General features: G+C 45.9%; 1 protein-coding gene across 10 annotated transcripts in view; it reads right to left on the reverse strand.

Annotated features, from left to right (window-relative positions):
• Positions 1-22,088, reverse strand: part of PALLD (palladin, cytoskeletal associated protein) — a 456,066-nt gene that overhangs the window by 413,644 nt on the left and 20,334 nt on the right. For 8 of the 10 annotated variants that reach the window (XM_087875167.1, XM_087875165.1, XM_087875164.1 and 5 more), the window contains exon 2: positions 18,279-19,373. In XM_087875167.1, coding sequence (XP_087731293.1) covers positions 18,279-19,294 — 1,016 coding nt within the window. In that variant the 5' untranslated portion in view covers positions 19,295-19,373. The remainder of the gene's footprint in view (positions 1-18,278; positions 19,374-22,088) is intronic. The other 2 variants (XM_087875161.1, XM_060686741.2) reach the window with 1 other exon arrangement.

The raw sequence follows: 22,088 nt of genomic DNA on the forward strand, positions 1-22,088 counted from the left end.
ACAGTTGGGGAAATAGCGGGCTCTGATGAGCCCCGCGAAAACCCCAGCTGTCGAACTGTCGCCAATGGGTCTTCAGAACGGAACCGTCCTGCAGGGACGGGGGAAAAGGAGGGGCACCTCGGACGACCAAGAGTAACAGGCAAGTTCCTTGGAGATCAAAGGGAACCCTCTGTGAGTCGGCGGTGGGGGGCGGCAGCCATAGCGGTTGCCACGAAGCTGGGACAACCAGGCAAGAAATGTGCTGGAGGAAAATGGATAGAAACAGAGCTCTTTGAAGCCAGATGAGTGACAATCAACCCAGGCTAGAACAACGCCTAGAGCAAAATTAACATCTATCTGTCTGTTTGCATCGGTTCATTGCTGCCATCTCACCACAAGAGGGGGCTGACCAGCTGACCTAACCACCGTGAGAGGGTGGTGGGATCTATTGCCCCCCTTGGATTGTGGTCGTCTTGGATCCGGACCTTGTCCCGGACATGTCTTTGAGACCCCCCATTTCTTTGTCTTCTCCCCTGGTCCTTTTTCTATGGACCCTTAGGATATGGTCATGTTTACCCATTATGGTCAAGACGTACTTAGCAGCGGAGCTTCTTGGTCTGCGAGACTCCCCCCTCTCGCAGGCTTGGCCCTCCACTCTATCGCGGGCCTACCTCGATGACGGGCTTTGGAACCCCGAGAGGTGGCATGCCGCAAAGAGGGGGTTGTGGGGTTTTTTAAAATTGTCTTTGTTTAATTTTTTAAGGGGTCTGGGGAAGGGAGAGGGGGGTTGGATGGGAACTAGGGTTGTGGGTTTGGGGGATAACCCACCAAGGGGAGGGTCAGGCCTGGCCATGATGCATGGTGGGGGGTGGGGGGGATCCGGGGGTAATGGGGGGTCGAGCTTGTCCAGACTGTGGTTTCACCATCGGTACTGTGAGTGGGAGGGGTAGATATGGTGGGAGCAGGGGGCCATTTCATATTAAGGGAGCACGCACCCACTGTCTTTGAGTGGTAAGGTGCTCCGGCCCCCAAAGCTCCACTCGTTTTCCAGGTTGCACAGACCCTCAGGGCCTGGGCCTTCGACTGATGTTGTGCAACGCCAGGTCTGTAGTAAATAAAGCCCCACTCATTTGTGATTTTGTTCAGGAGGGAGGAGCGGACCTGGCGGGTATTACGGAGACCTGGTTGGGCCCGGAGGGAGGGGTCCCTCTGGTAGAAATGTGCCCATCAGGCTTCCATGCATTCCATCAGCCAAGGCCACAGGGGAGGGGCGGGGGAGTAGTGGTTATTATTAGAGAAGGCCTTAGGCTGAGGGAGACCACTGTCCCTCAGACGGATGGCTGTGAGTCCCTCCTTGTGAAGTGGGGCCATGATGGGTTTGCTGATCACGTACCTGGCTCCCTGCCACGTGGCTGCAGCCCTGCCCGAGCTACTCAACGTTATCGCCATGGTGGCAGTTGATACCCCCAGACTTATGGTCATGGGGGATTTTAACCTGCCATCCATAGGTGAGGCGTCTCAGGTGGCTCGGGAATTCATGGCTTCCATGACGGCCATGGACCTGACCCAGCTAATTCATGGCCCTACGCACACGGGAGGAAACACACTGGACTTGGTTTTTGTCTCTGGACAGTGGTTGAGTGATCTCGAGATAGGGGACATAGTCATCGAGCCCTTGTCATGGTCGGATCACTCTCTCCTTTGCCTTGACATTCGAATCACGGTACCCCGCCGCAGGGAGGTGGAACTGATAAGATGGTACTGCCCCAGGCGCCTGATGGAACCTGATAGGTTCCAGATGGGGTTTGGGCCAATCCCCGAGGATCTGGCCTCACACCTCGACTGGAGACCTAGTGGCCGCCTGGGACAGGGCAGCCACTGGAGCTCTGGATCGAGTTATGCCTTTGCAGCCTCTGATCCGGCGCTGATCTCACCTGGCTCCTCAGTTCACTGAGGAGCTGAGGGAGATGAAGTGCCAGAAAAGATGCCTAGAGAGTAGTTGGAGGGCTAGCCTTTCTGAATCGGACCGGACACTGGTAAGATCGCATATTAAGAATTACCTAGTGGCGATAAAAGCAGCAAAATGTACTCATTTTGCTGCTCTTATTGCATCATCAGATAATTGCCCGGCCACCCTGTTTAGGGTGATCCGCTCCCTGCTCCGCCAGGAAGCGCGGGAGGACCCCTTGGAGGGAAGAGCTGAGGATTTTGTTCAGTATCTGCATGACAAAATCACTCAGATTCAGGAAGATCTGGACTCCGACTGGGTAGGTCCAGCGAGGGTGACAGAGGCAGGTCTTGAGAATGTTATCTGGGATGAATTTGATCCTGTGACCCCAGATGACGTGGACAGGATTCTGGGTAGATTGAACATGACCACATGTTTGTTGGACCCGTGTCCCTCCTGGTTAGTGCTGGCTTCCCAGGAGGTGACGCGAGGCTGGCTCCAGGGGATTATAAATGCTTCATTAGGTGAGGGTGTCTTCCCTGCTGCCTTGAAGGAGGCGGTGGTGAGGCCTCTCCTCAAGAAGCTCTCCCTGGACCCGGCAGTATTGGCTAATTATCGTCCAGTCCCCAACCTTCACTTTGTGGCGAAGGTTGTTGAGAGTGTGGTTGCGCAACAGCTTCCCCAGTACCTGGATGAAACGTCGTATCTGGATCCGTTCCAGTCGGGTTTCAGGCCTGGGTACAGCACGGAAATGGCATTGGTCGCATTGGTTGATGATCTCTGGAGGGCTTGGGACAGGGGTTGCTCCTCTGTCCTGGTCCTGTTAGATCTCTCAGCGGCTTTTGATACCATCAACCATAGTATCATGCTACACCGGTTGGAAGAGTTGGAGGTGGGAGGCACCGTACTATGGTGGTTCTCCTCCTTTCTCTCCGACTGGTCACAGTCTGTGTTGACAGGGGGACAGAGGTCGACCCCGAGGCCCCTCATATATGGGGTGCTGCAGGGATTGGTCCTCTTGCCCCTTTTGTTCAACATTGATCTGTCCCCGTCCACACACACACACAAACACAGCCAGCCGAGGGTTAAGGAAGCACTTGGCACACACCCAGGTCTTTATCTCCAACTTGGCAGCGATATACACACCGTCTGCCAAGTGCTTTTATTTCCACAGAAACAGAAAGATAATATACTCAGCGTACAAGAGTCCAACAGAAAATAATATTCCTCTCAGCAGTTCCGGACGATGCTTTAGTGACTATCCAAGGTTTATTTTTGTTCGTCACAGGGATCACTGGCCACCACCCTCTATTATATAGTCTCTGGGGTGTGGTCCAGTGACTCAGTTCTAATCCCTAGCACGCCTCCTGAGCTGCTGCAATCGTTTATCACGCCTTCGGAGGCGTGCGTCCAGGAATGACGTCTCTCCCTCACTCTCATCCGAGACACCTGTCTCCCGGCTAATCTCCTCTCCCTCGGCCGGCACCTGAGACAGTGCCAGAGGGGAGGCGCCTGGAGAGGGAGGCCTGGCTGACTCTTCTTCCTCATGCTCGGAGCTTTCTTCCTCCGATGGGATAGGCTCAGAGGGCAGGGCCACAACAAACATTTATGTAAAGCCGCTGGGCGAGATCATCCGTGGTTTTGGGGTGAAGTACCATCAGTATGCTGATGACACCCAGCTGTACATCTCTACCCTGGACCACCCCAACAATGCCCTTGAAGTGATGTCCCGGTGCCTGAAGGCCGTACGGATCTAGATGGGGAGAAACAGGTTCAGGCTCAGCCCATCCAAGACCGAGTGGCTGTGGTTTCCGACATCCCGAAATAGTCAGCTGGTGCCATCGCTGACTATTGTGGGCAAATCATTGGCCCCCACAGAAAGGGTTCGCAACTTGGGCGTCCTCCTGGATTCATGGCTGTCTTTAGAAGAGCACTTGACGGCCGTGACCGGGAGGATTTTTCATCAGGTTCGCCTGATCCACCAGTTGCGTCCCTTTCTAGATCGGGACTCTCTACACACAGTCACTCATGCCCTCGTCACCTCTCGTCTGGACTATTGTAACGCTCTCTACATGGGGCTCCCCTTGAGGTGCACTCAGAGGCTCCAACTGGCACAGAGTGCGGCCACGCGGGTGGTTATTGGAGCGACGTGGAGTTCCCATGTAACACCTCTCCTGCGCGAGCTGCATTGGCTCCCGGTGCTCTTCCGAGTGCGCTTCAAGGTTCTGGTTATCACCTTTAAAGCGCTCCATGGCTTAGGACCTGGTTATCTACGGGACCGCCTGCTACCACCAATAGCCTCCCACCAGCCAGTATGCTCCCATAGAGAGGGGCTCCTCCGGGTGATGTCGGTCAAACAATGTCGACTGGCGGCCCCTAGGGGGAGAGCCTTCTCTGTGGGGGCACCTACGATCTGGAACGAGCTCCCCTCGGAGATACAGAGGATCCCGGATCTGCGCACCTTCTGTCGTGCGCTTAAGACTTTTTTATTTCATCAAGCTGGCCTGGCCTAAATCTTCTCCCCTTTTTAAATGTAAATTTTAATTTTTAAATTATGGGGTATTTTAAATTTGTTCAGCCAAATTATTTAATTCGTTTTTATTCTATTTTAAATTTTGTATTTATGTGTTTTATCCTGTGGCTGTTCACCGCCCTGAGTCCTTCGGGAGTAGGGCGGTATAGAAATTTAAATAAATAAATAAATAAATAAATAAATAAATAAATAAATAAATAAATAAATAAATAAATAAATAAATAAGATCCCTAGCTATAAAATAGCGGCTGAATAACAAAGGGCTGAAAGTTTAAAATGTTATCTTAAAGAAACAAAGACCTGATAAACAACTAAGCTTTGAATAGAACTAAAGGAATTAAATATTGAGATATGGGACAAAGACGGGATATTTTAAAATTTGAATTGGATTTAAAAAAAAAGAAGATTGGATACTTTTAAAATTAAAAAAAGAAGAAATAAATTGGATTGTTACATAATAGCACAAAATGGATACTCATATGGCTAATGGAAAATGTGGATTGTAGAGGGACACCATCTGGTTCAAAAAGGAACTTTGTAACTCTTTTCTGCTATGGGAAATTTTGAGTCCTACAGATAAAAGTCGTGGGATCTTGTGGAGGAGGTTTTTTTTCCCTGTCTGCAGGCAGCTTGATTATTGTGAAAAGAAAAGGAAATTATAATGGAACTCCTATAGTTGAAACAATAATAACTTAAAAAATTGGCGCAGGAATAAAAGAAGGAATAAGCGCAGGCCCAAGAGAAAATTTGATATATTATATCCAGAATAAAAATAACAAAAAGATATAATATGATTTATGGAGGACAAAATTGAAAACTTTGAAAATGGAAGGAAATATATGTTTGCAGGTGAGGAGATGAAGAAATAAGATAAACACGACTGGAAAAAGAAAAAAGAAGATTGAAACAATGTGATTAAAAATAAAACAATGTACAGGTGGATTGTAGTAATAAAAAGGAGGTTTTTACAGAAATTAAGAATGTTAAAAGGAATTTATAAACATATCTAAAGGTATGTTTGAAGCAAGAATTATGTGTTAATGTTAAATTGGTATGAAAAAGGATAAAGATAAATATGGTTAATTTAAAATGTTAAAAGGAATTTATAAATATATTTAAAGGTATATTTTAAGCAAGAACCATGTCTCAATGTTAAATTGTTATGAAAAAGGATAAGGATAAATATGATTAACTGAAAATAAGCAATGTATAGATGGATGGAAACAACAAAGAAAGGATTAAGTAGGGATAGTTAAACCAACTATGATTATGCTGTGTTTAACAGCCAAAAAATAAAAATAGATAAGCTGTATAACAGCCAGAAAACAAAAATGACTATGCTGTGTTTAACAGCCAAACAAAATGGATATGCTGTGTAACAGCCAAAACATAAAAGGATATGCTGTGTTACGGCCAAAAAACAAAATGAGTATGCTGTGTCTCAACAGCCAAACAAAAATGGTTATGCTGTGTAACGGCCATAAAACAAAAATGAGTATGCTGTGTTTAACAGCCAAAAATAAAATGGTTATACTGTGTTTAACAGCCAGGAAATAAAAATGATTGGTTTAACAATAAAGATGAAGATAAAGATGTTGGGTTTTATAGCAAAATAAAATGAGGTGGGATAGCCAAATAAGGAGGACTACATTGAGATTAATAGTTAAAATGAAATGAATAAGTTAGGTTTAATAACAGAAATAAAGACTATAAATGTTGAGTTCATTAGTAAAAATAAAATGATTATGTTGGAATTAATTACTTTATGAATGTTTATAATAATTGTGATGATTTATATTGTTAAAATATATCCATCTAAGCAAATGAAAGAGAAAAATGGAATTATAATTGATTAGGATTTAAGATTTAAGTAATGGGTTTTTGGGGATAATGGCATAGTTAAATAGATAAAATTGAGGGAAATAACTGAGTAAAATATTAAGTTGTGTTAATTGAAAATTAAGATTTGTTAGTGATTTGTATTAATTTGTGACCGGATCAAAAGCTTTGTTTTGAAAAAATGTGTTTTATGTTTATGTTTTTTAAAAATAATAAAAAAACTTAAAAAAAAACAATCGGTGTTATTATATGGGAAGATTTTCTTTGTGCAATTTTCTGCGATTTTAAAAGCTGTCCGTCGTAACAAAAGACATTCTAGGGTAAAATAGTAAGTCAGATAAAATTAGTGACAAGAGAAAAAGGTTCACAGTCACCCAAGCAGTGCCACTTGTTGCTTATTGTTGCAGAAGAAATGGCATTACACCTAATAATATTTGGCAATGCATCAATGACTGTGGATCCTTTCAATAAAGCAATGCTTCTTGAATCAGAACTTCTAGCTTAAAGTTAATTAAAACCAAACATCAAGAAAGACCTGAAATGGTAAAAGAGATTAGCTAGAAAGGGTGATGGGTGACAAACCATTGATTTATTTTGTGCCAGTGTTTAAGAAATATTCAGAATAAATGAGATACTGACCCTATCACTCACACACACTTTCTCTCTGTCAGCGTGTGTGTGTGTGTGTGTGTGTGTGTGTGTGTGTGTGTGTGTACACACAATCAGAGGAGAAGATGATTTTGGCATTGTATTCCTGTTAACATAGATAATTCAGATAAATGGACTATATCAAATATCCTATAACAACACTAGATGCATCTGAAAAGAATCCTCTTTATTTATCAAATTTAGATTTAAAATGAAAGGGTTATTTTAGATTCTCTTAAAACAGGGGAGTCAAACTCGATTTCATTGATGGCTGCATCAGGGTTGTGTTTGGCCTCAGGCAGACAGGGAGAGGTGGGCAGGTGGCCCGGGCGCTCTGCCAGTGATAACAGGCTCCTGAGCTCCGTTTTTGGCTGCAACGGCCTTCTGCAACCCTCTGCCAGCAAAAACGGAGCCACAGGCGGCCCTCCTGAGCTCTGTTTTTTCTGGCAGAGGCACCACAGGCTGGTCCTTCGTGTTTCCAAGGGCAGATCTAAGTATCCCGCAGGCTGGATTCGGCCTGTGGGCCTTGAGTTTGACACCCCAACTTAAAATATGGTAATGTAGCCGAGTGTCCGGATTTTCTTCCTGTCTGGTAAATACAGTGTAAGAAGGCACTCCCTCCCCAAAGAATTTACCCTTCAAAAAATTAACAATAGAAAGATGTCTTTATCAAAGAGGAAAACTTTCCTAAAATAAGAAACAATTCATGTCTGGTCCCTCTCTATCAGCAGTAGGACTAAACAGCCGCAGACATTATTCATACCTCTAGCGGCAATGAATACTTCGTTTTCATTCAGGAAACTGACTATCCAAATCCACAAACAAACTTCTGATAGCCACAGTCTTTTACAAAGCAGATTAAAACAGAAAGATAAAAGACTCTTTTAAATTTATATTCCCATCTGCCTTCAAAGACAGGGAATAATACCTTAGCCACAATACAAAAGATAGCGACAATCTGACACATTTTCACACACACATTCAAGAAACATTTTACAACCCAAAATATTTCAAAGCTCTTTAATTATATAAAAATCCATGCACTCATCAGGTTACTTTGTCAGCTGTCCAAGTAACGAGCGTTGCTGCCTGTATCATTTCTGAACCATAGAATACACAAACTACATCTGTACCAAACTTAAATTAATCAAGTTACTAGAAGAAAAAGTAAAGGGTCTAGAGGAAACTCTAACCACTCTGAAACTCGACCTACAAAATGAGAAACCCCGAATCTTGCAAAAAGAATATGCCCAAATTGAACATAATAATGACCAAACAACTTCTAAAAGAGTTGACCCCTTAGACAAAAAAGACAGATGGAAACATGTCACTCATAGAAAAAAACACAAACCTAGTACAAAAACCCTGTCCAAACCAACCCACTCTGAAGCAGCCCCACTGGTGCTAAGCAATCGATATCATGGACTCTCACTAGAAGAAAACATGCAGACACATAGAGAAGAAGCACCATCAAATGTCCCTAAAAAAGTAGCACCACCAAATGTGATAGATAGAAAAACCGCACAAACCTCCCTAGGAAAAAAAGGCGAGTGTTGGTGATAGGAGATTCAATTCTCAAGGGAACAGAACCTGCTGTCTGTAGACCAGACAGTCAATCCAGAGAGGTATGTTGTCTCTCTGGAGCTAAAATCAAATATGTGGCTTGAGAACCTAACCAAAATAATAAAACCAAAAGACTATTACCCCTTTCTACTACTACATGTAGGGACGAATGACACAAAAAAGGACTTGAAAACAATACTGAATGATTATGAGCAGCTAGGGAAGAAAGTCAAGGACTTAGGTGCACAAGTAGTTTTTTCATCTGTACTGCCAACGAAAGGACAGCATCTGGCAAGAGAACAAAGAATTCTAGAAGTGAACCACTAGCTAAAGGGTTGGTGTCGCCAAAAAAAATTTTGGATTCCTGGATCATGGTCTGTACCCCAAGATGGGCTTTTGGCAAGGGATTGGTTGCACCTCACAGACTGGGAAGAATGTTTTTGGAAAATGACTGGCTCAACTTATCAGGTGGGCTTTAAACTAAAATTGAGGGGGAAGGGTGACCAGTCTTTAGGATCTTCAGGACCTAATTCCAAGCAAAAACCCCTAGAAAGCAAGGCAAATAATGAAGTAAGGAGGGATGGGAAGAAAGACAAACTCAAATACCAAATAGGAGAAATAGAAAGCATACCCAGGCATAAAGACCTCAAGTGCCTATATACAAATGCACAAAGTCTGGGGAACAAACAGGGTGAACTTGAACTATTAATACATGAAGGTAGATATGATATAGTTGGAATAACAGAAACTTGGTGGGACGAAATCCACAACTGGAACATACTGATAGAAGGATACAAACTCTTCAAAAAAACCAGACCCCATAAAAGAGGAGGTGGAGTTGCACTGTATGAAAAGGACCACTATATTGCTATAGAATTGCATGAAACCAAAGACGAAAACCTCCTAGAATGCATATGGGTCAACATAAAAGACAAAAAGAATGACATGGCCATAGGTGTATACTATAGGCCATCCAATCAAGCAGGAAAAAATAGATATTCTTTTTGCCAACCAAATAACAAACATATGTAGGAAACACACTACAATAGTAATGGGGGACTTAAATTACCCTGATATCAATTGGAAAACTAATTCTGCACCAAGTGAAAAATCAAATAGGTTCCTGACCAACCTAGCTGACAACTTTGTTGTCCAAAAAGGTAGAGAAGGGAACTAGAGGGACAGCCATACTGGACTTAATACTTACAAACAGAGAAGAAGTGATAGAGGGAGTTTAAACTGCAGGAACCTTGGGTGAGAGTGACCATGTCATACTAGAATTCAACATAACACAAACAGTAGAACAAAATGATACCAGAGTCTTAGATTTTAAAAGAGCTGATTTTAATAAGCTCAGAGACAACTTGGGAAAGATTCCTTGGATGAAAATCCTAAAGGGGAAAACAACTCAAGAATCTTGGGAAACTCGGAAAAATATGATCATAAAAGCCCAGACCAGCACAATACCAATGAGAAAAAAAAACAAGAAATCCAAGAAGGAACCAGCATGGCTGCACAAAGATCTATTTGACAAATTGAAGGACAAAAAGGACAAGTACAAAAAATGGAAAGCAGGACACATAACTAAGGCAGGATATCAGCATACAGCCAGAATCTGCAAAGACGAAGTCAGGAAAGCAAAGGCTCAGAATGAACAAAGACTTGCAACAAAAGTCAAAGATAACAAAAAAGTTTCTTCCAACATATAAATAACAAGAAAAAAATCAAGGAAACAGTTGGTCCACTAAAGAGAGAAGATGGCAAGGAAGTAACAGGCAACAGAGAGAAAGCAGAGCTGCTTAACTCATTCTTTTCATCTGTCTTCATGCAAAAAGAAACTATAGCCTAACCTACCAGAAACATAATTGTAAAAAACAGACTGGAAATAAAAGTTAAAATAAGCAAAAAAAATAGTAAGAGAACACCTGTCTGATCTTGATGAATACAAATCACTAGGACCTGATGGATTACATCCCAGAATTCTAAAGGAACTGGCAGATGTCATCTCAGAACCACTGCACCACATCTTTCAAAAATCCTGGAACACAAGGGAACTACCAGAGGACTGGAAAAGAGCTGATGTGGTTCCCATCTTCAAAAAAGGAAGAAAAAACAGACCCAGGAAACTACAGACCAATCAGCCTGACATCAATACCGGGGAAGATACTGGAAAAGATAATAAAAAAGCAGATCTGCCAACACCTAGAAATGAGTAAAGTAATAACTTGCAGTTATCTGTTAAAAACAGATCATGCCAAACCAATCTTATTTCATTCTTCAACATAGTGACTAAATTAGTGGACCAATGAAATACTGTCGATATAATATACTTAGACTTCAGCAAGGCATTCGATAAAGTAGACCACAACCTACTTCTTCGTAAGCTAGAAAAAGTGGGATAGATAGCTTCACCATCAAATGGATTCCCAACTGGCTGACAAACCGTACTCAATGAGTAGTCTTTAATGGGTCTACATTTACATAGAGGGAAGTAAGCAGTGAGGTGCCACAAGGTTCCATATTAGGCCCAGTATTCTTCAATATCTTCATAAATGACTTAGATGAGAGAATAGAAGGGGAACTCACCAAATTTGCACATGATACTAAGCTGGCAGGAATAGCTAACACCAGTGGTGAAATCCATTTTTTTTTTACTACCGGTTCTGTGGGCGTGGCTTGGTGGGCATGGTGTGGCTTGGTGGGCATGGCAGGGGAAGGATATTGCAAAATCTTCATTCTGTTATGTCCTTATAAGGACATCCGCTGGGGATTGGCTAATCCACCGGCGGGAAATTCAAAATGCTGTCTCTGGGTGGTGCAACTTGCCGGAGCGCTTAAAAGGAGAGCTCCGGCAGCGCAGCCGCCAGTCTTATTCTGTACAAAATAAAGTGCTGAATGGACCAACGCTGGTCGCGTCTTCTTTCCCTGCGCCTGATCTTACACTGGCGATGAAGGACACAAAGAACCACAGCGACGAACCTCATGGCACACCAACAAGAAACATCTGAGCTGAAGTCACTGAACAGAAGCCACCGAGAAGCATGGCAATGCTGCAAGCCCCACTAGTCTCACTTGCTGCCTTCAACCCCGGAAAGGAGAAATGGAGATCGTACATGATCCAGTTCCTACAATTCCTGAGGGGTAATAACTTTCAAGGTCTCACAGATGACCACAAGCGAGCCCTTTTCCTGGCCCACTGCGGCTCTGAAGTCCTGGAAATGGCCATCGACCTCGTGGCCACAAGAGACATCGAGGAGATGTCGTGGACTAACCTCCAAGAGGTCCTACAAGAGCACTATGCCCCGACTGGAACCCCGATCACCAACCGCTTCACCTTCCAGCAGAGGAACCAGCTGGAAGGAGAGTCCATCAAGGAGTTTGTGGCAGCTTTGTGCCAAATCGCAGCCAACTGCGAATTCGACAACGTGGAGAATGCCCTCAGAGACCGCATCGTGTTTGGAATGAGGGACATGGCACTCCAGAAGAAGTTCTTGAGCAGAAAAAGAATTACACTCAAGAACGTTGTCGAAGAAGCCACGGCTGTGGAAACCTCAGAGAAAGGGGCGGCCACAATGATGCAAGTCAAAGCAGTCCATAAAATCCAAAAAGCTTCCCAAAGCTCCACCGACGACTCCACCACTGGATCTGAGTCCAAAGAGGAAATGGCCATCCACAAGGTCTCCAGGCCCCCAAGGTGGGAAACTGTTCAAAATGGCAACTGGGGGAGCGCTGCGGCAGCTGCAGAGGAGACCACGCGAGGGCCAATTGCCGGTGGAGAGATGCGACCTGCAGTTGTTGCCTGAAAAGGGGTCACATTGCTGAACCCTGCAGAGCTGCAGATCCAGCCCCAGAACCGCCCAAGCACCGGAATCTCAAAAATCGCAAAGATAACCAGAGGTCATCTAGACTGTCCTCTTTTCAACCCAGACGTGGGGAAGAAGAGTTTCCCAGGAGCAGGACAGTCCATCAGACCACCATTGCCCATACCAACGACAACAGCGCCACCAAGTACCACGTGACGGTGCACGTGGAAGGGACACCATGCTCCATGGAAGTAGATTCCGGATCAATCTACTCCATCATGGACTGGCATCAGCTGAAGCGTTTAAAACCGGGCTTCAGTAAAAAGGACCTGAAACCCCTACGGTCAAGACTGATTGATTTCGGGGGAAACCCAATTGGAGTCCTTGGAAGAACCTCACTCCTGGTCACCTATCACAACTTCCATGGCGACCTCCCCATCACCATCGTCGAGCACAGCCGCTCGAACCTTTTGGGAGTGGAGTGGTTCAAGCTATTAGGGCTCTCAATTGGAGGGATTCACCAAATCCGTCAGGACGAACTCGACAAACTCATCAAAGAGTTCAAGGAAGTCTTCGATGGTAAGCTGAGTAAATATTTGGGGAAACCCATTTCCTTCAATTTAGATAAGTCAATTACACCAATTAGGCTCAAGCCTCGCAGGGTTCCATTCGCCTTATGTTCCAAAGTAGATGCCCAACTGGACAAATTATTTGCCAGGGCATTTTGGAACCAATTGATCATGCAACATGGGAGACCCCCATTGTGACCCCAATGAAGCATGATGGATCTGTGCGCATCTGCGCTGACTATAAATGTTCAATTAATAAGGCATTACAGCAGAGCGCATACCCAGTTCCAGTGGTGCAACATCTGCTGCATTCACTTGGGAGTGGGTCAATATTCACGAAACTGGACCTGGCCCAGGCTTACCAGCAACTGCCAGTGGATGAAAAAACAGCAGAGGCTCAAACAATTGTCACCCATAGGGGCGCATTTAAATGCAACCGCCTCCAATTCGGAGTCAGTACAGCCCCAGGCATCTTCCAATCTATGATGGAATGCCTTCTCCAAGGCATTCCAGGGGTGGTGACCTACTTTGATGATGTCTTAATCTCCGGGCATTCCAAAACCCAACTAATTGAGCGACTCAGGCTTGTCCTGCAGCGGTTCAAGGCAAAGGGTTTAAGAGTCAGGAGAGATAAGTGCATCATTGAAGTCCAGGAGGTCGAGTTCCTGGGCTATCTCATTGATGGCACGGGCATCCACCCCACCAAAAACAAGGTCAAAGCCATTCATGAAGTTCCAAGCCCCAAAAACAAAGCAGAGCTTCAGGCTTTCTTAGGATTACTGAATTTTTATAGTGTTTTCCTAAAGCAGAAAACCACGACTGCTGAGCCACTCCATCGCCTATTGGGGAAAGCGGCGCCCTGGAAATGGGAGGAGGAAGAGGAAGCAGCATTCAAAGCCATCAGAGGACTGCTCTCTTCAGACAGCGTGCTCATCCAATACCACGAGACGCTTCCCCTGATGTTGACTTGCGACGCCTCACCCTACGGAGTCGGTACGGTGCTCAGCCACGAACTTCCAAATGGCACAGAAGCACCCATCGCTTATTTTTCTAAAACAATGTCCAGCACTGAACACAATTACAGCCAGCTGGACAAGGAAGCCTTGGCCTTCGTCACGGGCATCAAGCCCTTCCACGAATATCTATATGGCAGGAGGTTCATCATCATCACGGATCACAAGCTGCAGCTAGGTGTACTTGTGGGGGATAAACCGACACCAACTTACATGTCCCGCAGGATGACGCGATGGGCAATTTTCCTAGCCGGGTACTCATACAGACTGATCCATAGACCCAGCAAAACCATAGGAAACGCGGATGCCCTGAGCAGATGCCCTTCCAAAGAGCCGGTGGAAGACCCAGCCCCCACACTCGGGCTCTTCCACATAGACCACGACCAAGCCTGCCCAATAACCTCCGCGGACGTGGCAGCCCATACCCAGAAGGACAAAACCCTCAAACAAGTGACATCATGGGTTCTGCGGGGCTGGCCCACGGGAAAGACAGCAGAAATCTTCAGCCCATTCACCAGGAAGCAGCAAGAGCTATCCACTATGAAGGGCTGCCTCCTCTGGGGTGACAAAGTGGTGATACCCAGTGCCCTGCAATGGAAGACACTGGAAACCCTCCACAATGGGCACCCAGACATAGTAAGGATGAAGGGGCTGGCATGAAGTTACGTCTGGTGGCCAACCCTGGATAAAGACATCGAAGAATGGGTCTCCAGATGCAACCCGTGCTAGGAGGTATGACCTGCGCCTCCCCATGCCCAGCCGTCGGAGTGGGAGACGCCCAGCAACCCCTGGTCAAGAATCCATATTGACTTCGCGGGTCCGATGCAAGGGAAGTACCTCCTGATAGTTGTGGATGCGTTCTCGAAGTGGCTGGAGGTAGTTCCCATGGCAACAACCACAATGGAAGCAACAACCAGGGCGCTCCGGAGGCTTTTCGCAACCCACGGGCTACTGGATGTGCTAGTTTCCGACAATGGGCCCCAGCTTACGTCCAAGCCCATGGAAACATTCCTGGCAGGCCTGGGCATGCGTCATGCCCTGACGGCACCCTACAGACTGGCTGGTAATGGGCAGGCGGAAAGAATGGTGAGGCTCACCAAGGAAGCACTCACCAAGATGGGCACGGCCGACTGGCAAGAGAGAATAGACCAGTTCCTCCTCACCCAGGACATCATGCCACATGCCACCACTCACAAGAGCTGTTGATGGGCAGAAGGCTGAGTTCACTTCTGGATCGACTGCACCCTCAGTACAACTCGGAGGTGCCACCAAACACCAGCTGCCCACTTCGCGCCTTCACCATAGGAGACCCGGTATTTGCATTGAATTTCCATGGGTCTCCGAAATGGCTGAAGGGGAAGTTAGAGAGCATAACTGGCCCAAAGTCCTACAGAGTGGAGCTGGAAGACAGACAGGTCTGTAGACGTCACATCGACCAGCTCCGGAAAAGGTGGAAGGAAGTAGGACGGAACCAACCTGACGAGGTAGGCCTGCAACACCCTGACGAGGTAGGCCTGCAACACCCTGACGAGGTAGGCCTGCAACACCCCGTCGAGATAGACCTGCAACACCCCGACGAGGTAGGCCTACACCACCCTGGCGAAGCGGGCCATCGGTGTTCCACGGGGTAGACCAGCGACATCCTGAGGGGGAAGAACCGCAACACCCCAGCGAGGCCAGCATTCACCCGCCCGGGAAGGGAGACCTTCTCCGCTACAAGGGAGTAGACTGGGGATGACCACAGAAGGGAGACCTGCAACCCCCCAGCGAGACCAGCCTATGCCACCCTGGCGAGGGAGACCTCCACCACCACACGGCAGTAGACCGGGGACATCAGGAGAGGGGAGGCTGGAAACGCTCCAGCGAGGTCGACCTGCGCCACCCCAGCGAGGGAGACCTCCGCCACCGCGTTGAGGCAGACCAACAACACCTCGGCGAAGGCAGTCACCATCACCCAGGCGAGGGAGGCCTCCACCACCCCGGCAAGGGGGCCTGTGACAGCCCTGCAAGGGGGAAGGATGACCCCCCGGCGGAGACGACCAGCAACAACAACAGCAACAATAACATCAATAACAACAGCAACAACAACAACAACAAACACAACAACAACAACAGCAAAGGGAGCCGAGAACCCAACCAGACCCCTCCACCTCACAAGCCACCAAGCCAAGAGGAAAAACCAGGGTCTTACTGGGTTTCAGCCATTCCCCACCAACCAGCGGCAATGGCCAGCCGTGAGGCACCCGACACCCAGGACAGGGAGAAGACCAGCGTCACCAGCAAGATGAAGTGTGAGACCCAGCCAGAGGTGCTGGGACAGGGCCCGTACACTCGACGGCCGACCCCCGGTTGGTTCCAAGGTGGGAACTGGGGGAAACAGGAGCTCCGCCTGCTCTGGTAGGCGGCGAAGCTCAAATGGGACTGCACAGGTCAAATAGAGCCATCAGACATCCCGCGTACCTGCACGACTACGTAACATTCATTAACTGTGATGGACGGACTACAAACTAGGAGGGGAGGGGTGTTATGTCCTTATAAGGACATCCGCTGGGGATTGGCTAATCCACCAGCGGGAAATTCGAAATGCTGTCTCTGGGCAGTGCGACTTGCCGGAGCGCTTAAAAGGAGAGCTCCGGCAGCGCAGCCGCCAGTCTTATTCTGTATGAAATAAAGTGCTGAATGGACCAACGCTGGTCGCATCTTCTTCCCCTGTGCCTGATCTAACATATTCCCTCCCCACTCTGTGGCTAGCCAGTGGTGGTATTTGCTGGTTCTCCGAACTACTCAAAATTTACGCTATCGGTTCTCCAAACTGCTCAAAATTTCTGCTCCAGAACCTGCTGGATTTCACCCCTGGCTAACACCCTAGAAGATAGGCTCAAAATCCAGATGGATCTTGACAGACTTGAACACTGGGCCCTATCTAACAAAATGAAATTCAGTGTAGAGAAAAGTAAAGTCCTACACTTAGGTAAGAAAAACCAAAAGCACACATATAAACTGGGGGAAACCAGGCTTAATAGCAGTGACTGTGAGAGGGAGCTTGGAGTCTTAGTGGACAACCAGTTAAATATGAGCCAGCAGTGTGCAGTGGCAGACAAAAAAGCCAATGCAATCTTAAACTGCATTAACAGAGGGATGCAATCAAGCTCAAGTGAGGTGTTAATACCACTTTATAAAGTCCTGGAGGCTAAAACATATGAAGAATGGTTGCACGAACTGGGCATGGCTAATCTAGTGAAGAGAAGGACCAGGGGAGACATGATAACCATCTTCCAATACTTGAGGGGCTGCCACAGAGAGGAGGGGTCAAGCTGTTTTCCAAAGCACCTGAAGGCCAGACAAGGAATAATGGATGGAAATTGATCAAGGAAAGATTCAACCTAGAAATGAGGAGGAACTTTCTGACAGAGAGAACAATCAACCCATGGAACAGCTTGCTTTCGGAAGTTGTGGGAGCTTCATCACTTGAGACTTTCAAGAAAAGACTGGACTGCCATTTGTGAGAAATAGTGTAGGTCTCCTGCTTGAGCAGGGCAGGGGGGGGAGGGTTGGACTAGATGACCTATAAGGTCCCTTCCAACTCTGTTAATCTGTCTGAACCCCAAATAAAGACCTCCCTTTCAGCAACTGGCTTCGCAGCTTCATTTGATTGTGACAACTTTTGCTCTCCCAGCTGGGTGAGCAAGCCTGATTTCTTCCAACAACAGTATACTGTAATTGCATTAAGGTTCAGGTAAGCTCATCTGCCATCCTGCTTGCCTCATTACAAGCACAGTCTTTTCACCATTTCATGAGAACTGGAATAACAATGGCACTCTCAAACTGTCACCCATCCATTGCAAAGTTTATACTGTCTTGCTCCATATCCAAAATAGGTTCTTCGCTCTGCCAAAATAAACAGTACCCTGTGGTCTGTCTGCTCAACATATTCATCATATGCAAATGAATCTGCTCCAATTGGCTATTGGGTGCTGTGGTAGAAACACCCCATCTCCTCCAGGCAATAGTCACAATACTCCACATCCTGAATTACTAGGTTGTCTGTTTTCCTATCATGGGTTGTTGAAATGCAGAATCTTTTTTTTAATTAGTTCACTAGGAAACCACTTTAACAACAACAACAACAACAACAACAACAACAACAACAACAACAACAACAACAACAACACAGGTGGATACTTTTTCCTTTCTCCCAGGAGGCAAAACTGAATTTAAACTAACTGACAGAATGGAATATGAAACTGTTGAGTGTATGTGCTTTTTTTCTTACTGATCCACTGATAGATGTGCCAGATGGAAAGTGTCAAGTGAAAGGAAGTAGAAGATCATACAAAAGGTATATCAATGAATACTTACTCTAAGATGAATACTAAAACTTACCTGATCTGAGGTACTGGGTTTCCAGCCACCCTGCACTGAAGTAGAACCTTGCTTCCTTCAAGAATTTCTTGACTTCTGAGTTTCTGGATAAATCGAGGGGGAGATAATTGATTCAGACTTTCTTTTGCAACTTCATTTTGAGAGACAGTCTCACCAATTCGAGAGTCTTCTTTTCTTTGGCGCACACATTCTTTAACCTGAGTGACTTCTGGGATCTCATTTTTTGGTGTGATTTCTAAACTTGTTTCAAGTACTGAATTCTTTAAAGAATTTAACAAAGCTAATTGCTTGCTCTTAGGAGAAAGATATCCACTATCTGGAGACGAAGAGTTTCTATTTGGACTCTCAACTCTCATCTTGGCTGCTTCATGAAAAATAGCAGACAGTTCTTCAATCAAAGTGGCAGCTTTATCACATAGCTTATTCTTGAAGGGGACATTATTGGTCAAAACTGATTTAGATTTAGGGCTCACCTTTTGACCATTTAAACTAAACCTTTCAGCATTTTTGAGAGTTCGGATAAAGCTGGGTCTTGCAGGCAGTAGGGGAAAAGCATTTGCTTGTTTACCAGTAACATCTAAAATACCATTTTTTCCTTGAGGATATGCATTCTGATCCTGCTGCTCTATGGGAGTTTGAGATGAAGGCCTTGAGCAATTTCTCTTGGAAGGATAACTGTCATGTGCTTTGGCTTGCCCAAAAGAGGCATTTTCTGGTGAGTTTGGAGAAGTGTTAAAGTAAGTATACTCTTGCTTAACTTCTTCTTCAACAGAATTAATGGATTGATGAGCAAGTTCAAGGCTTTTGTTTATCTCATCTTCACTGAGAAAGGCAGATAGTTCATGTGAAAAGTCCCCATCTTGTATATCTGATAGGGAATCATAAAAGAGTTCATAACATGATGAATCCTCAGAATTGTTTTCATAGTTTCCAACATAAGTGCTTTTCTCAAAAGGATGAGGCTCTTTCATAATTACAGAGAGAGGGATAGGCTGCTCACAACTTCTGTCCTGCATGCTGGAACAAAAAATGAAATTTTTTCTCAGAAAGAACTGGGATTTTATCTTTGTATCCTAGAAAGCAGCCAGAGACTTCCTGCAAAAAGAAGTGTATAACAAAATGCATATTTTACATATTGTTATATTTTTTTAATGAACTTTTAGAATTTAAAATTTTTAAATTAGATTTTCTTCTAAATCTGTGGTTAAATCTTTTACATTTTGAACATTTATAACCTTTACAAATTTTAATCCTTAAATGAGCTAGCAAAAAGAAACATAGTCATGAAAAAAGAGACTACACTGTTGTCATGTATATATTTATATCCATACAAGACCCAAATTACACATGTACCAAATGTAAACTAAATGAATTGCAGGTAGTCCTCGACTTACAACAGTTCATTAAGTGACCAAAGTTACAACAGGACTGAATAAAAGTGACTTATGACCATTTTTAACACTTAGGACCATTGCAGTACCCCTATGGTCATGTGATCAAAATTTGGATCTTGGCATTCATATTTATGATGGTTGCAATGTCCTGGGGTCATGTGAACAGCTTTTGCAAATTTTTGATGAGCAAAATCAATGGGGAAGCCAGATTCACTTAACAACTGTGTTACTAACTTAAGAACCACAATGGTACACTTAACAACTGTGGCTAGAAAGGTCGTAAAATGGGGCAAAACTCACTTAACAAATGTCTCACTTAACAACATAAATTTTGGGCTCAATTGTGGTCATTAGTCAAGGACTATCTGTACTGGAAGAGAAAGTAAAGGGTCTAGAGCAAGAGTGTCAAACTCATGTCATGGCATTGTCACATGACATATCAGGACTTTTTTCCCTTTCACTAAACTGAGTGTGGGTGTGGCCAGCATGTAATGCATCCGGCCTGCAGGCCAGGAGTTTGACAGCCCTGGTCTAGAGGAAACTCTAGCAATTCTAAAACTCAACCTACAAAATGAGAAACTCCAATTGAAACAAGAAGACTATATCCAAATTGAATATAATAACGAAACAAAAAACTTCTAAAAAAATTGACCCTGTACATAAACCTTAGTGTCAACTCTGAATTGAACCTGGCTGAAGCCATCTTGTACTGCTTTATAATTGCCACATAATATGAGGGGGAGGATGAGGGGGAAATAGCTCAATCTGGAGCCACTCTCCAGGGTCCTGAGCCCCAGCTGCCCGGCTTTCAAGGGGGCAGAGAAGAATCAGGGAAGACCAAGAAGATGGTGAAGGAGTGAGAGGGGCCCAACAGTGCCAGTCCGGTCTCTACTGAGAGCCAACAAACCACGATCCCACTTGAGGAGGATGCACTCTCAGAGGGGATCCAGCTGAAGGTCCAGAAGGAGGCACCAGAGACCTGTACTGAGCCGAGGAGGATCTCAGACACAAGGCCTCAGCCTAGGGATTTGGAGTGGGATTCCTGTTGACATCCACACAGGACTTGATTGCTCTCACTCCATGCTGGAGGGCGAGGAGACCCATCGAGTTGGATGAATCAGGGGAATGGTGATACCTGATGGCCCTCCCTGGCCAGACGGTAGAGAACCTGTGGGAGAGGTTCGACCAGATGAGCATCAAGGGAATGAGACAGGTGTGCCAGTTCTAACCGCCCAAAGTGATCCTTAGCTGGCCCACCCTATCATTTCCACCCTGCCATGGCTGAAGTCCAGCTGCGGCAGCCTGGTCGGCTAGCCCGCCCCTGGTGCTGTCAGCAAGGTCAAGCCCGGGGCTGCAATTTTTTTTTAAATTTGATTTATATGCTGCCCTTCTCCAGAGACTCAGGGCGGCTTACAATGCGTTAAGCAATAGCCTTCATACTTTTGTATATTTATACAAAGTCAGCTTATTGCCCCCACAAACTGGGTCCTCAATTTACCTACCTTAGAAAGGATGGAAGGCTGAGTCAACCTTGAGCCTGGTGAGATTCGAACTTACAGTAATTGCAGACAGCTGGTGTTAATCACAATGCTATCAGTCTGCTGAGCCACCAGACCCTGCAATGAAATCTTCTGAGCCAGTGACAGGTGGTAAGCTTACCTGGCCACCCACACAACCCTCTGGGGTGGCAGGGACCCCCACCATGGCCGTACTACCCCAGAGCTGGCTGGTTCCTGGGGCAATGGCCTCCAGTTTGGGCACCACCACAACCTCCTTCTCCTTGGCTAGCAGCCCCTCCCCCAATGAAGGCAATGTTCAACGGAGATCCAGAGAAGCTTGCATTCTTTCTAAATCAAGTGCAGGCTCACCTGGATGACCACGCACCAGACTACCCAAGCAACCAGGTGATGGTTCAGACAGTGACCGCAAATCTGGAGGGGGAGGCAACAGAGTGGGTGCCCAGCTCTATGTCGAGGGTGCACCAGAGCTGGGAAACATCAGAATCTTCCTTCAAGAATTGAGGGCTAGGTTTGAAGATGATTCCCAGGCCCTACAGGCCAAAATAGAAATCTGAGAGCTCAAGCAGAGGACAGACCCACCAAGGAGTATGTCCAGGAATTTTGGAGAGTGTTTAGCAAGCTGTGGGAGTGGCCGGAGAGACTACTGGTCTACTTCTTTAAGGAGGGCCTGGATCATGAGCTACTTCATGTGTGCATCTACAGAGGAGTCCCTGATCAGATCCATGAGTGGCATTGGATGATGGTGGCAATGGACCTCGAACTTAAGTAGTACAAGAAGTGTGGTGCCGCAGAGCAAAAACTGAAGGCCAGCCAGGAGAAGTGCCAACTTGGCAAGCAATCAACTTCTGGACAAGCCACAGACCCCTCCAGTGGAGCCTCGGAACTGCCCATCAAGT

This window comes from Pantherophis guttatus, chromosome 8 (genome assembly GCF_059756535.1).
Source record: "Pantherophis guttatus breed Tessera chromosome 8, ASM5975653v1, whole genome shotgun sequence".
NCBI lineage: Eukaryota > Metazoa > Chordata > Lepidosauria > Squamata > Colubridae > Pantherophis > Pantherophis guttatus.